At 45.3% G+C, this 15615-nt stretch overlaps 1 protein-coding gene across 1 annotated transcript in view; it reads right to left on the bottom strand.

Moving 5' to 3' along the window:
• The window catches only part of ZDHHC1 (zinc finger DHHC-type containing 1), a 59472-nt gene that overhangs the window by 19026 nt on the left and 24831 nt on the right, over positions 1–15615 (bottom strand). Inside the window, exons 4-7 of the mRNA XM_044660586.1 lie at positions 13085–13186; positions 9329–9453; positions 8250–8408; positions 6951–7063 (exon numbers count right to left, since the gene is read on the bottom strand). Coding sequence (XP_044516521.1) covers positions 6951–7063; positions 8250–8408; positions 9329–9453; positions 13085–13186 — 499 coding nt within the window. The remainder of the gene's footprint in view (positions 1–6950; positions 7064–8249; positions 8409–9328; positions 9454–13084; positions 13187–15615) is intronic.

Below are 15615 nucleotides of genomic sequence, written 5' to 3'. Positions count from 1 at the left end.
CTCCCTCCCACTCTCATATTTTTGATCCCTCTTCTTCCTGCTCCTGAAATGCCCTACTCTTCTCTATTGAGATTCTTGTCACCTTTTCCGTTACAGATCAAATTCTACCTCCTCCAGGAAACCCTGACCATCTCAGCCTGTAATGACTTTTCCTCCTCTAACCTCTCATTTGGTCCTTATTACATACAGTCTTGTCTTATCAGTCATCTGTTTATATGTGCAAATTGTCTCTTCCATCAGACTATAAACCCCTTGAAAGCAGAGACCACATCTTACACTCCTCCATATTCCCCAGAGGCCTAGCACAGAGTTGGTGCTCAATATGTTTTTGCTAACAGAGATGGGGTGGTAAAATAATAATATATTTGTGTCAGTGGACTTGGGTTCAAATCCCAGTTGTGATCCTCTTGTGAGGCAGACAAGGAGGGGTGAGTCTCTCAGCTCTCTGGCTATATTTTCTTGATGCCCATTTTTTAGTCCAAATCTTAGTCATCCTTAATCGTGGAATAGAATAGACTAAGAGAACAGAAGAGGCAGGTCTTTCTATTTGGCTAGCATCTGGATATGGTGATATGGAGGGAGTAGGGCTAGTTCTGCTCTAAATAAGCTTGATTTAACAACCATAGTGATGGAGAATATTTGCTTATAGGGTAACCCCAGTTTCAGGGGCCTTTCCAATCATGAGCTACTCTGTCACTCTTAGGAGGACAGGTGAGGAGACTGGGCTCCTTTGGCACAGAGAAGCATAAGAGGAAAGAGGCCCTCCTGAAGAGCAGCTAAATGCACTGTCACTTATGCTAGGGTATAAGGCTGGATCTTGGATCGGGTTGGCCCTTATGTGGTATGAGAGAGGGGCAGGAGAGAAGTCGATCTGCTGTTGAGGCCTGGATCTTCTGGAGTCTATTGTGGTAATAGGGAACATTCACAGAAAGAATGACTAGGAGCCCCTGGGAGGTAGAGACTATTCTGGTTTTGCCTTTTACTCCCAGAAACCTAGCATACAGCAAACACTTAACAAATGTTGAATTGAATTATATGTTAGCCTAGGGTCACAGCCTGTGTAGTTCCAGAACCAATGCACAGAATCCATGAGAATCAGAGGAGCAGGAGATGAAGAATGCAACCTAGAGATGCCTGTCTGAGTCCTCTGAACCAGCCTTACTTCCTCTTTAGTGGACTATGATAACCTACCTCCTTCTCCAACCTCCGGTGGCTGTGCTTCTGACGCTGATCAAAAAGGCTGTGTTGAAAGCACTGGCTCCAACATCCTTGTTTGGTTAGACATAGATAGGTTTGAGGAAATTCCAACCACAGAGAACTAGAGAGTAGACTAACATGCTGGGGAGGACTGCCTGTCCTAATCCCAAATACAGAAGTGACACCAGTGAGCTCATGCCAGTAGGGCCTTTTTGAAAAGGGGGTTTTCCCAGAGTGGGAGGTGGATGCACTTTTGCAGAAGGCTATCTCTGTGAAACCAGCTTCCTGTGCTCTCCTCTGAACTGACCCTACTTGTGTAGCACTATGTGCTTCAAAACCTGTGCTTTACTTGCCCAGGGGCTTACAGGGCCTCTGCTGCCAGCCACAGGACTCCCTGGCACAAAGACACAATGACTCTACCATTCCCAAGTTTCTTGGTGGAGCTGGAAAGGTTCAGTTAATCAGAAATCATTCTAGCTTCTGCCTTTGGTGGCAAAGAATCGTGGATTATTGAACCTAGAAGAGATAATGGAATATGATGGTTCCAGCATACAAAACTGGAGCTGGGAGAGACGTTAGAGCACAGACTGTTAGAACTGGAAGGACCCTCAGGACAAAGAGTGTTGGAATCCTAAGGGGCCTCAAGAGATGAGCCGCTGAAACTACCAGAGCTGAAGGAGACCTAAGAGATCATATCATCCAAATCCCCTTTCCAAGACAGGGAAGCTGAGGCCCAGAGAGAGAAAGGGCCCATGGACAGTAGGTGGTAGAACTGGTTCTACCTCCAGTCTAGTTCTAACTCCACTCTAGAGCTCGTCTCTACACTCCCCTGAAAATAAGGTAACAATAAGAACAAGCATTTGCAGAGCGCTTTAATGGCTGATGCCGATAGGCATACTGCCTTGTATTGGCTTTCCTCTGGAGGAAGAGAGGCAGGCAATCATTTCCAGAAACCACAAAACTGACTGTCAGCCTGCTATTAGCCAGGGCTTCTGTGTCCACTCAAACAAGGGTATCATTTCATTTGGGGGTAGTGATGTTTGAGGCTTGTTCTTTTCTGCAACGGGGGCATGGCTGGGGTATTTTCTTAGGAGTGGGAGATAGGGAAAAGTCTTATTCCTTCTCTGCCTTCCACCCTCTGGGGAAGCTGGGAGATAAGACTATCCCTGGGCAGGTTAATAGTGGTTGGTCAACCTCAGCTTGTCTGCAGAGTGAGGGAGGCTGCAGAGGCTGCTCGGAGAGCCTGGGCCTCCTAGCCTGTTTGTGTTTGTATCTGGTTGCTATGAGGGGGAGCTTGAAGAATCTGGTGGGTTAGCGTTTCTCATGACAACTGAACTGGGCATCTTCTCAGCTTTATTACTCCCTGAGGGGATCCATGGAATACAGGCATTCAGGACTCCCCCACCCCACACTCCCCTGGCTTCTGGCCCCAAATGTGCTCTGACTTCCAGAAAGCACCCAGGCATGGGAATGGGAACAAGGCTGGCCTACAACACCCTACACACACTTCTATCTGGCGAGGCTGGGGGTGGGGGTGGCAGTAGGGAGTAGAGAGGGGAGAAAGGAACAGCTGTGTGTGGATTCTCCAGCTGGAAACTCCGCCTCCAGCTCCAGAAAAGACTCCCAGGCTCCCTCCCAGGGGACTGTTTGTTGTTCCTTTCACTGCTTTAACTCCTCCTGCCCCAGCTGGTTGGTTTGGAGGAAGGTAAGCAGTCCGGAGGAATTTAGCCACAGACCAACTGTAGGCAGCCTTCAGAGAAGCAGGCAGAACTTCTGGGGTATCCAGTCCTCTCTACACCCCCCCAGACTTCAGCTACATTTCTTGTACATTTCTGGAGAAAATTCTGAGGCTGGAGACCCAATGCCCACACTGTGCAGATCCAGAAGATGGAAGTTGGACAGAACATTGAGAAGATCATTAGATTTAGGGTCAAGAAGACCTAGGAGCAAATCACAGATCTACTGCTAGCTACCTGTGTGACCCTGGGTAAGTCATTTCTGACCCCCAGTTTCCTCATTCACAAAAAAGAAAACTGGACTAGAAGACTCCATAGTTTGTTTCTAGCTTTAATATTCCATGAATGTATGAAACCATAAATTTATCGAATGTTAGAGTTAATCAGAATCTGCAGAGATCATGGAGTTCAAAACACCCCATTTTACCCTGGAAGAAACTGAGATCAAGCAGGGTGCCATAATTTGCCCAGGCTCACGGAGTCAGTTAGAAGATGAGGTAAAATCCAAGTCTCCAGACTCGCAAGTCTGATGATTCTTTTGGCTTTGAGGCCATAGCAGCACTGTCATATCCCAACGGATTCTGAATAAGTCATCAGTGATGATGATGAGAGAGAGCATGATGTAGTGGAAAGACCGTTCACCCTAGAACTCTGGAGAGAGCCTTATTTTCTCATTTGCAAAGTAGAGATGAGCATTCTCCTGATGTGACTTCGCAGGACTGCTGGAAGGCACTAGGATTGTAAATTGCTATCCAGACCTACCTTGGACTCCCTCCTACCTTTTCCAGTTTCAGATTACTTCTTATACTTCTATTGAAATATAAAACTCTCTAAACTCTAAGGATCAAGGTCTTTGCATTCTCATATATCCAGTCTTTTTTTTAAAACCTTGAACTTCCATCTTAGCATTAATACTAATTTATCAGTTCCAAGGCAGAAAAGCGGTATGGGCAAGGCCCAGAGTAACACCACTAGGAAGTATTTGAAGTCACACTTGAACCCAGGATCTCCCATCTCCAGGCGTGGCTCTCTATCCACTGAGCCACCTAGCACCCCCTTCTGTCTTTTCATAAATCTCAAAGACCCCCTAAAGGTTGTGAAAAGCCTTCAGAAAGGGCAGGGGATTCTAAGCTTTCAGACCCCAAGGCAACAGCATCTCCTGATACTGTCATCATTTTCCTGGTTGTTGCTGCTCTGCTTGTCTGGGCTTCCCTTTCCTTTTTCATAACCCCAACCTACTCCATTTCCTAGTTCTTACACTTTATACCTTCTGGTATTATGCTTAAAGCTTTGGCTGTGTCTGCTATACAAGAATTGACTTCAGTCCAGGGCAAATCTCAACAAGACTCCAAGATGAGGGAATCAGAGAATCTCTGAGCTCGACGGGATCTCAGAGCACCTGGTCCAGGTTCTATGTGAACCAGGAATCTTCTCTACCATACCAACAAAATAGTTACCAGCCTCTCATTGAATATATGCATCCAGTGACAATGAACTCATTATTTCATAAATAACGCTGTCCAATTATGAAATATCTAACTGTTAGGAAGCCATTCCTTTCTTGTCTTGAGCTTTCATTCGTTGGTCCTAGTTCTTCCCTCTGGAGTCTGGCAGAAAACATTCAGTTTCTCTTCCAACATAACAGTCCCTTCAGCTAACTTAAAGATGGCATATCTTGGAAGCACCTAGGTAGCTCAGTAGATGGAGAGCCAGGCCTGGAGTTTGAAAGACCTAGGTTCAAATCTGACGTCAGACACTTCCTAGTGGTATGATCCTGGGCAAGTCAGTTAACATCCATTGCCTAGCCCTTACCACTCTTCTGCCTTGGAACCAACACTTATCAATTCTTTTTTTTTTAACTCTTTGTCTTCCACCTTAGAACCAAAACTAAGTATCACTTCTAAGACTAAAAAGTGAGAAAGGCTAGGCAATCACTGGGGTTAAGTGACTTGCCCCAGGGCCACACAGCTAGATATGGCTGACAATGAATTTGAACCCAGGACCTCCTGACTCCAAGCCTGGGACTCTATCCACTGGTGCTACCTAGCTGCTCCTGCAGCAAGGCGCTCTTCGAGAATTCATAGGATCAATTAAACCACTGAAGAAATATGTTACAGAACTAGACAAAATAATAAAATTTATTCAGAGGAATAAAAGACTTAGGATATCTTGGGGGGGACAGAGAAAAATGGTAGGAATGCAAGAGAAATGGCATTTCTAGTTCTCTATTAATATTATAAAGGAGTAATCATCAAAAATTTGTTACTGTTTAAAATAGAAAAAAAGATCAATGGAACAGACTATACAAGGATGAATAAAAAAATAACTCAGTAATAGTATTTGATACACATGAAAACACAAATTACCTAGGAAAGAATTCTCTATCTGATAAAAATTGCTGGGAAAACTAGAAAGTAATCTGCCTTAGAGATGTATATCAGTATCTTACACCATATGACAAATTCAAAATGAATATGTGATCTGAATATTAAAGATCATACCATTAAAAAGTTGGGAGAAGCTCCTCTCCTGCACCTTTCATAGGTATGGCTAGGAGGTGAATTCTAACTTTGTCACATGCAATTGAAAAGCTTTAAAAAAAAAAGCTTTTCCATGAACAAAATTAATTCAATCTCTTTTCTACACGACAGTCTTTTCTGTTGACTTAAAAATGGTATATTGTGGAAGCAGCTAGGTAGCTCAATGGATAGAGGTGGAGTCCAGAAGATTTTGGTTCAAAAAATTAATGTAAATACTGCAGGTAAGAAACCAAGTAGCTGACAATGATAATGTCCTTATTTCAAATATCTCTGACAAGGGTCTAATATTGAACATACATAGATAACTAACAGAAATATAAAAGACCAGAGGTGCTTCCCTAATCAATAAATTGTCAAAGGAAAAGCAGAAACACTGCTGCAAACTATTTACAAGTACAAGAAAGAACACTCCAAATCACTAATATTAAGAGAAATGCAAATTTTAAAGAATTCTGAGGTTTCATTTCAACTAATTGGCAAAATAACAAAAGACGGAGATTGTTGATTTTGTAGGGGTTGCAGAAAACCAAGTGCACTAATGGATTACTACTGATCAAGCTTTGAACTGGTCCAACTAGCCCGGAAAGCAATACAAGGAGAATGACTAAAAGATCCATGCTCTTTGACCTAAAGAGTCTACGACTAGAGATATACCCAAAGGAGGCCAATGGCAAAAGGAAAAGCCTCATACATGCCAAAATGTTTATAGCAGCATGTTTGGTAGCAGCAAAGACCTGGAAACAAAGGAAATGTTCACTGAGCCTGGGAAGTGGCTGAAGAAATGGTGGTATATGAGAGTAGGCGAATATGATGAAAAAGGAGAGAGGAAGACATAACGATTGATGCAAATTTGAAATAAGCAGAACTTTAAAAATAAAACATCCAGTGACTACAACATAAACAACAACAACAAACCCATCAAAACTGAATCCTATGAAATTATAATGCCCAAGCTAAGTCAGACCCAGAGAAGAGATGTAAGAAGGCACTTCCTTCCACTGTTTGCAGAGGTAGGGGACTATGGATACGAGACAATACAGATATCAGCCTGTTCTATTATTTTTCCTGAACCCCACCTCAATTCTTTTTATTCTTTATTAGAAGGATGGTCCTCTGGGAGGAATACAGGAAAGGGATATATTGGGAAATGCAGGGGATGTAAAAACAAAATATATCAGGGAAATTCATTTAAAAATTGTAAGAGTTCATAGGATCCTAAATCTTGAGCTAGAAAGGTCTTCAGAAGCCATCCAAGCTTAATTTTACAGATAAGGAAACTAAGGCTTATGGAGATTCAATAACAACATCCTAGACAGACTCTGTAACCCAAGTCTTTTGAAACTGGAGAGAGGAGTGAGGAGTGGGATTTTCCCTCTCAAGCCCTTCCCTACACAATTCCACCAGCCCACCCCTCCCCTTCATTCCGCCAATGTTCCTCAGACTTGCTCACTGCGCCAAGGAAGTCAGTAATGTGTACCTGAATGGGCCCCATCTTGGTGGGACACGACTTCGGTTCCTTTTGGGTCTCCTTCACCTCCTTTGGTGGCCGCTGTTGCACGATGTACTCATAGGTGGTTAGTTTGTGCCACACTGGAGGAGGGGACAGGAGAGATACTTCATTGAGGGCAGAGGGCAAGCCTGTTGGCTCCCTCCCAACTACAGAGGAGAAACTGCTGTCCCCTGGGCTAGAGAGACTTGGAGAAGGCAAGGGCCTGCCCTGAGAGGGTGTCCCACAGCCGGGGAATGCTGGGGAGGAAGGCAGAATCACCATTAGTGGGATGAAGGAAGCCCAGGAAGTGCAGGAGGAACCTTAAAGCCACACATGGTGATCCGGTTCAGAGAGCTCTGAGTTTCTTTTTCTGTTCAAAGGGCAGTGGGGGTTCTGTGGAAAGGGCAGGGGGAACAGTCTCGAGATCTGCCATGGCCCAGGGGTCAGAGAGAGGAGAGCTATGGGCTAACTGTGTCCACGTAAGTGCATCCTTGGACCTTCTTTCTTTCTTTTAAACCAAATGGCACGTCTGTTTTCTCCTTTCCCTCACGCTACCTAATATCTAGGACGGGAGCCTGCAGGCCACCATCCCTTTGCATCCCGGAGATAACTCTGCATGTGAGAAAGAGGCCTGAGCAACGCTCCCTGGCCGGCAGGCACCAGAAGCCTGGGCCCACATCCCAAGGCCACTGTTGTTGGCCGAGGCTCTTGCAGAGCTCTGGGAGCCCAGGACCGCAGGCCGGGGATCCTGGTGCTACGGGTCAGTGGACGCTTCTTCCTTAAAGAGGCTCCTAGCCCTAGATCCCACAGAGCGGGGCGCCACCTTGTGGGGACCAGGGTGCCTGTGACAGAACCACAGCTGGGGAGGAAAGAGCAGGAGGGTGCCCATGGCCTCCGGCCTTCAGGAAATGGTCCTTTCTAGCCCTGTAGGAAGGAGGAGGACCGCAGAGCTGGAAGGGTCCTTTCACATCATCTAATCCAACCCTCTCATTTTACAGATGAGGAAACCAAGGCTAAGAGGGGAAGAGACTTGCCCAGAGTCACATAGCAAGGGAGTGCCAGCACCAGGGCCCCCTCCCCACATTATGCCGGCTTGGCAGCGGGAGGATCGGCTAGGTGATACCCCACTAGAGGACCAGAATCTCTTTGCCCCTCTCCCTGCTCTCCTCACCAGAGAAAGTGGCTCTCATGACCCCAAAAGAGTCGACGGGGTGGACTAGGACCTCCTAATGCTCCTGGGCTTGGCTCAGGGCAGGCACAGGGTAATGGAAATGTCCAGTTACATACTGAGATAAATGTGGAAGCAGAGTAGATGTCCCAGCAACACCACAGACAGAAGGCCCAGCAGGATGAGCAGGGCAGCCAAGGCCAGGATAGCAGGGGCCTGGGTCTCCACAGGGGCCGCTGGGAGAAACACGAACCATACATCTGTGTGGTTCTTCAGGACTGAAAGATAAACATGGGATATTGCTATCTAGGCTCCTGTGCTGGCTCCAAGGAGAGCAGGGAAGGATGGGAGAATACCCCCTGGGGCAGCTAAGTTCCCACTGAGGAGGAATGCAGGCTCTTAAAAAAATCCCTTTACCTTCCATCTTAGAATCAATACTGTGTATTGGTTCCAAGGCAGAAGAATAGTAAGGGCTAGGCAATGTGGTTAAGTGACTTACCCAGGGTCACCCAGCTAGCAGGTGCTTGAGGTCACATTTGAACCCCAGACCTCCTGTCTCTAGACCTGGCTCTCAATCCACTGAGCCATCTAGCAGCCCCTGAAATATAAGCTCCTAACCAAGGATCCTTGAATGTGGAGGAAGAAGGGTCTAGAATGGTGCCATTGAAGGCCCTTCTTCCCTAGGCCTCAGACTCAAAGTCTGGTTCCATGCCTGGGCCTTGAGGTCCACTTGCTGCTGCCATCTCTGTTTCTGGCCTTCTCTCCTCTTCCTCCCCTTTATATACTGCCTGCTCCCCTGCTCCAGCCTGGCTGGCCCCCTCTCCCTCCTCTAATATGGCCTGCACCTTCATTAATCAATGCCTTTTCATACCTTGTTCCTTAAGGCTAATATTTTCCCTATTTCATCTGCTGAATTCCTCTCCTTGAAAGCCCCCTCCTCCAATGAGCCTCCCTCAATGTCCCCCTCAGATGTATATACACTCCTACTAGGTATCGCAGCTCCCTCTATTACCTGCTCAGACTCCTGGTCCTTTAAGGTCGAGGACAGACAACTGGTCTTAGATAAACGTTTTATCTCACCTTGTACCTCACCCAGAGCTTTACACACACAGTAGCTCTTTAACACATATTTACAGAAGGGAAAGGGGAAGGGGAGGGACCTGGCCTCCCTTGTACCATTCTAGGAAGAGGATCTCACCTTCAAAGTGTTTGTTGGTCCTAAGCCGCATGGGGTTGATAAAGAACTCCACGAAGATGTAGAAAGCAATGAGCACCAGTAGCAAGACCCCCAGCAGGGCGGATACCACACTGTTCAGGAAGAGCCTGAGAGAAAAACAGATGCCAACTTTGCAGGGCTTGGGCAGTGTCGGGCCCTGCCCTGATGAGACACACACTGGTCTCTCCACCTGAACAATTCCTTCTTCAGGGACCTGGGGCCCAATTCCTCTCATCCTAGTGCCAATCACTAGGATCACTGTGACTGGGGAAGTCAGCTCACCTCTCAAGAGCCCCAGATTTCTCATATGCAAATTAGGGGTAATAATATTAATATTTCCTGCCAGCAGGGATAAAGCACTGAGCCTGGAGTCAGGATGGCCTGAGTTCAAATCCAGCTTCAGATATTCACTAGCTGTGTAACCCTGGGAAAGTCACTTCACTGCTGCCTGCTCCAGTTTCCTCTTCTGCCGAAATGAGGGTTAATAATAGCACCTACCCACCAAGGTTACGGTGAGGGTCGAATGAGATAGTCCTTGGAAAGTGCTTAGCGCATACTGCTCGGCACATAGTAGGTGCTAAATAAATGCTAGTCATTATGATGATGATAAGGGTGGTCCCAGGATCATAGAGACTTAGAAAATAGAAGGAACCTAGAAATCTAGTCTAATCCCCTTATTTTACAGATGAACAAAAATGAGGCTCATCTGACTTCCTCAATATTACCAGGGAGCTGCAGAGACAGGATTTGAAGGCAGAGCCTATGATGGTGCTGCTTCAGACTCAAAGGCTATCCTTTTGATGCCGAACAAAAAAAGCAGAATCAAAACAAAAATGTAAGCATAACAATTCTAGCAACCAATGTGGTGAAATTCACAGCCAGAAAAGATCAGAGAGAGTCAAAGAACAAATGATACTAGTGTGATTATCTTGTTAAAAGAGGGGAAGAAATTGATTTTTCCTTTAAGCAAGATGTAAAACAGTTATGTTTTTGTGTATGCAATTTTTTTTCTTTATTTTTATTTGACTTTTTGCTGAAATCGTCACTGAGACAGAACTGGACCTCTGATTTTACTGGTCTCTACCTAATATATGACAAAACTCTCTCTTCCTGTGCAGGTTCTCACCTTGCCTAGAACCCCAAGAAGTGTCAGAGGTAGGACTTAAACATTGATCTTCCTGGCCAGTTCTTTAGCCACTAATCTATGCCTATTATTAAGTTATTAAGGAATAGGTAAGAACAGCATCAGATGAGAAGGCATGAAAGGGTTATGCTCTGTACCCGTGGATGGAATGCCAAGAATAAAGATCCACCAAAGTATCAGAGGACCAATTATTAGATTCACATTAAAAATCATTCTGAGGAGCAGTTAGATAGCTCAGTGGATTGAGAGCCAGCCCTAGAGATCCTGGGTTCAAATCTTATCTCCGACACTTTCCAGCAGGTTACTTAACCCCTATTGCCTAGTTCTTGTCTCTCACCTGCCTTGGAACTGATCTTAGAATTAATTCTAAGACAAAATTTAAGGGTGTAAAAACAAAATTACTCTGAAGTGGGAAGAGGGAGTAATACAAAGGGAAATGTAGGCAATGTAAAAACAAAAGTTAGCAACATACATTTACTACTTTATTGAATTATTCTAAACTGATTAGCTAATTAACTAATTAACTAATTAATTAATTTACCCTTTCACCAGCTTGGTGGAAACCAGGGCATAAAATATTGGCCAGTCAAATTTCCTTTTCCCTGTTCTCTCTGGCTCTTCTTCCCCTCCTTGTAGTGGTGAATAAAACTTCCTGATGGACATTACACTTCCTCAGTGCCCCAAACATGCAAGTATGACTTACTCCACAATACTCCTCCACCCCCACCAAAAAGCCCAAGGCCTCTGCCTCTAATTTAGAGTCAGGGTCTTTCTATGGTACCATGCAGCCTAAGCAAGGTTTTGGAAGTTTTTTGCAAAGCTAGTTTTTCTCTTAATTTTATTTATTAAAGTTTGGGTTTTAACTTCACTGAGTTCTTTGCCCAGGGTATGTGAATTGGGGGTATCTGAGTCCTCTAGAGTCAAAGTGGAACTGGAGGCTATAGAGACAGAGGAATGGCCACCTCGGTAAATAAGGGGCTCCAGTCTCTTGGTGAGTGGAGAAAACAAGAGAGAAATTTGGAGCCTCCCAATGAGAGGCACCCAAAAAGCAGAGAAGATTGGTGTTAGAAGCTACCTCACCCAGTTCGTGCCAGGAGAGGAAGGAATACTTTCTTCAACAGACCTGACAAGTTGTCCTTCAGCGTTTGCTGGAAGAGCTCAGGGGTGGGAGTCATGAAGACCCTGTTTCAGACCCACCTGCCAGATGGCCCTGGATAGCTCAAACTACCTCCACTTCACTTTCCTCCTTGTAAAATGATGGTGTTGGATTTGATAGCCTTCTAAAGTCCTTTTCAGCTCCAGAACTAGAATTCTATGACCTGGACTCTATTTTGTCAACTATGAAAGCATGAGACACTGTTACAACCTTTGTCGGACCCAAGGATAAACTCTGTCTCCAGAATAATGCCAGTCTGTCCTAGGCTGCCTGGGGCATCTCTTTGTTCAGGATATTTTCATTCTTCCCTATGTGGGAAAGAGAGAGTAGGACCTAGAAACTGAGGATACCAAGACAGTAAAAAAACTATCTTGACAACATCCCACTCTTCCTTTTGCCTTTTTTCTCGCAGAATAGAAAACCGAGTTCTCCAGCCACACAGAAGTGTTTCAGGCTGTCTGGCCCATATTGCTCCTGCTATTCCGCACCTTGTGACTCTGAAGACACAAGACTTATACTATAACACACAAAGGAGTTCATCTAGCCAAATGAATGTCACTCCTTTCAAAAGGTTTCATGGGTGAGGGGGGCAGTGTGGTACAGTGGGAAGAACAAAGCTTCTGAATCAGGGAACCTGAGTTCAAAGCCCACAAGATGATGTGCTGCCTGTGTGTGGCCTTGAGTAGTCATTTCACTTCTAAAAGAGGAAAATCTGTAAAGTGACAAGGCTCCAAAGCCCCTTCCAGCTCTAAGTCTTGGTTCCTCTGATCCCAGTCAAATAATGTGGCCATTATTCCAGATTTCTCTTTCCAAATGACCTTCAGAGCCTGCAATGTATCCTTGTCATATCACCAAGAGAGAAAGTCTTTTATCCTTTGGGGGCAGGAGTCAAATCTAATCATGAAGGGGATGGGGGGAATCTGAGAGGAGTGGGACTCTGGGACTTCCAGAGAGTCATAACCTCTCTCTGTACCTGTTTCTTCCTCAGTAGATGAGGGGGTTTGCCTGAACAATCTCTGAAATTCCATCTAGCCCTTACATTATATGCTGCAAGGTACCTTCCAGGTCTGACATTCTAGGTATGCTTACAAGTACTTTTTTTTTTTTAAACCCTTGTACTTCGGTGTATTGTCTCACAGGTGGAAGATTGGTAAGGGTGGGCAATGGGGGTCAAGTGACTTGCCCAAGGTCACACAGCTGGGAAGTGGCTGAGGCCGGGTTTGAACCTAGGACCTCCTGTCTCTAGGCCTGACTCTCACTTCACTGAGCTACCCAGCTGCCCTGCTTACAAGTACTTCTTGAACTCTCCTTCTTAGAAACAGATGGGAAGGTGAGCCAGCCCCATCAGCTATTCCAAGAGGAAAAGGCCCCCAGTAGGTATGCTGGTAGGGTCAGGTCTGGGCTTCCACTGGGCCTCCCCAGCTCTTTGGGCTCTTACCAGTAGTTTCTCTCCCCCACACAGTTGTTGAGCCATTTGCAGTGATGGTCAAAACCACATACACATTTGTTGCAGGCGCTGCAATGCTTCGATCGGGAACTCCTGCCAATGAAAGCTCTGGGTTAGTCTGGGGAACATTTTGCCTCCCTCCTCTACCTCCCTGCCCCCATCACTCAGCCCATCTCAGGTACAGATATAGGCAGCAGTGAAGGAAACCCAAGGAAAATATCTGACTCTAGGGAAAAGTGGCAGCTCAGAGGCACAGTATACAACACATAGGACTTAAGAGGCAGGAAGAACTGAGTTCAAATCCTGCCTTGGACAGCAGCTGTATAATCCTGGGCAAGTCACTTAACCTCTGCTTGCCTCAGTTTCCTCATATGTAAAATGGGGATAATAACAGTACTCGTCTCCCAGAGTTGTTACAAGGTTCAAAAGAGTTAACATCTATAAAGCAAAGTTTTGCAAACCTTAAAGCACCATATAAATGCTAGCTATTGTTATTATTATATAGTGCTCAGTAGATTTTTTTTGATGGATTGGCCACATGGGGTATATAATGGTCTACATGTTCTTATTTCTGTCAAAGGCATTCTTCGGTGGCTAGACTCCTGGAACTTGGATCACAGGCTTAGAGATTTAGAGCTGGAAGGGACTTTGGAGACCATCTAGTTCAACTCTCTCATGTTATAGATGAGGAACCTGAGGGAGGGAGAAAAGAAGCATCTGTAAAGCACCCACTAAGGGCCAGATACAAATATTACCTTATTTGATTCTCACAACAATCCTGAGAGTTAGGTGCTTATTATCTCCATCTTACAAGTGTGGAAACTAAGGAAGATTAAGTGCCTTGCCCAGGATCACCCAACATTCTAGGTATCTGAGGCCAGATTTGAACTGAGAATTTCCTGACTCTAGACCCAGTATTCTGTGCCCTGGGGCACCACAAGCTGCCTGAGAAACAGAGAGTGAGTCAGTGACTTGTTCGACTGGTAAATGTTGGACTTGGAACTGAGGTCTTCGCCGTGCCCCTTGCTGTCAGAACCTACTCTGATTCTAGTCTCAGCCTTATCAATCACTTGATAGCTCTGTGATGATGAGAAATTCACTTCTTCTCTCTAGGTCTCATTCCCTAAATCTCTGTGCAATGAGGAGGCTGCATGAGTTGAAGTCTTAAAATCCATTTTCAGCTCTAACATTCTATGTTCTAACATCTCTTCTAGCCTTGCCATTCTACAGTCCAAGGTCCCTTCCAGTTCCAAGGGTCTTTCCAATTCTGACATCATTAATTGGTTCTGGAAAACATTCGAGGGAGCAGAGAGCTCCAAAGGAACAATATTATGGAGTAATCAGCTAAATGATATAATATGTTTGTGTAAAATAACATTGGCTATGACAACTTTAGGCAGCGAACATCTGAACTTAACTCCTAAAAGCCATTCAGAAAAGGGAAAGCTTTTCAAGAATCACAGAATCTCAAAGGAGGAAAAATATTTCATCATTCCTGTTGCCAAACCTCTACCTGACAAAGAAGCTTTCCTATGAAGTCAATGACAAGAGAAGCCTGTCTGATGGAAGATTTATTCCTAATTTTTGCTGCCTCACCTTCCAAAGCTGCACACACTCTTTCACCTCCTATTAAAGTCCCCTTCCTTTGGCTGAATCCACTATGTTTTGTTGTTTTTTTAAACTTTACCTTCTGTCTTATAATTGATACTAAGTATTGGTTCCAAGGCAGAAGAAAAGTAAGGCCTAGGCAATGGGAGTTAAGTGACTTGCCCAGGGTCACATAGCCAGGAAATGTCTGAGGCCAAATTTGAACATAGGATCTGGTTTCTGTAGGTCTGGCTCTCATGTCACCTAGCTCCCCATTCTTTCATTCCCAGGGATGGAAGTTCTTCTTCCTGCCCTCTGATCTCTGGCTGTCAGTTGGCCTGCTACATTATTCCTGCATTGACATCTGGTGGCATTCTGTAGTGCTCAGATCTGTGGAGAAGGACCATCTCCTCCCTCTTGCTAAAGAGCTGACAGTTGGACCATCAGACAGCTTTATCCCCAGGGTTGGCCTGGAAAGTGTATCAGCTGCTGCTGGAGCCAAAGCTGCCAGGACTTCACTCAATTCCCCCAAAGTTGCTGTCAGTTTGAACTTGGAAGAATCCATCTGCCTCATCCAAGTTTCTTCTCAGGAGACTAAGTGGCCCAGCCAATCTCTAGTTAGCCAATCAGGCAGCTATGTACTTCAGGCCTGAAGCCAGCTTGGTTTCTTCTCTACTTGGCAGCAGGTTCATTTGGGAACAGCTTGAATCTAAGAGTCTAAGTTGGTTTTGCCTTTTTAAGTCATGAAAATGAGAGAGAGAGAGAGAGAAAAGAAGGAGGAGGAGGAGGAGGAGGAGGAGGAGAAGGAGGAGGAGGAGGAGGAGGAGGAGAAGGAGGAGGAGAAGGAGGAGAAGAAGGAGGAGAAGGAGGAGAAGGAGAAGGAGAAGGAGGAGAAGAAGGAGGAGGAGGAGGAGGAGGAGAAGAAGAAGGAGAAG

This window comes from Gracilinanus agilis, chromosome 2 (assembly GCF_016433145.1).
Source record: "Gracilinanus agilis isolate LMUSP501 chromosome 2, AgileGrace, whole genome shotgun sequence".
Classification (NCBI taxonomy): domain Eukaryota; kingdom Metazoa; phylum Chordata; class Mammalia; order Didelphimorphia; family Didelphidae; genus Gracilinanus; species Gracilinanus agilis.
This window is presented reverse-complemented; position numbering and strand designations above follow the sequence as displayed.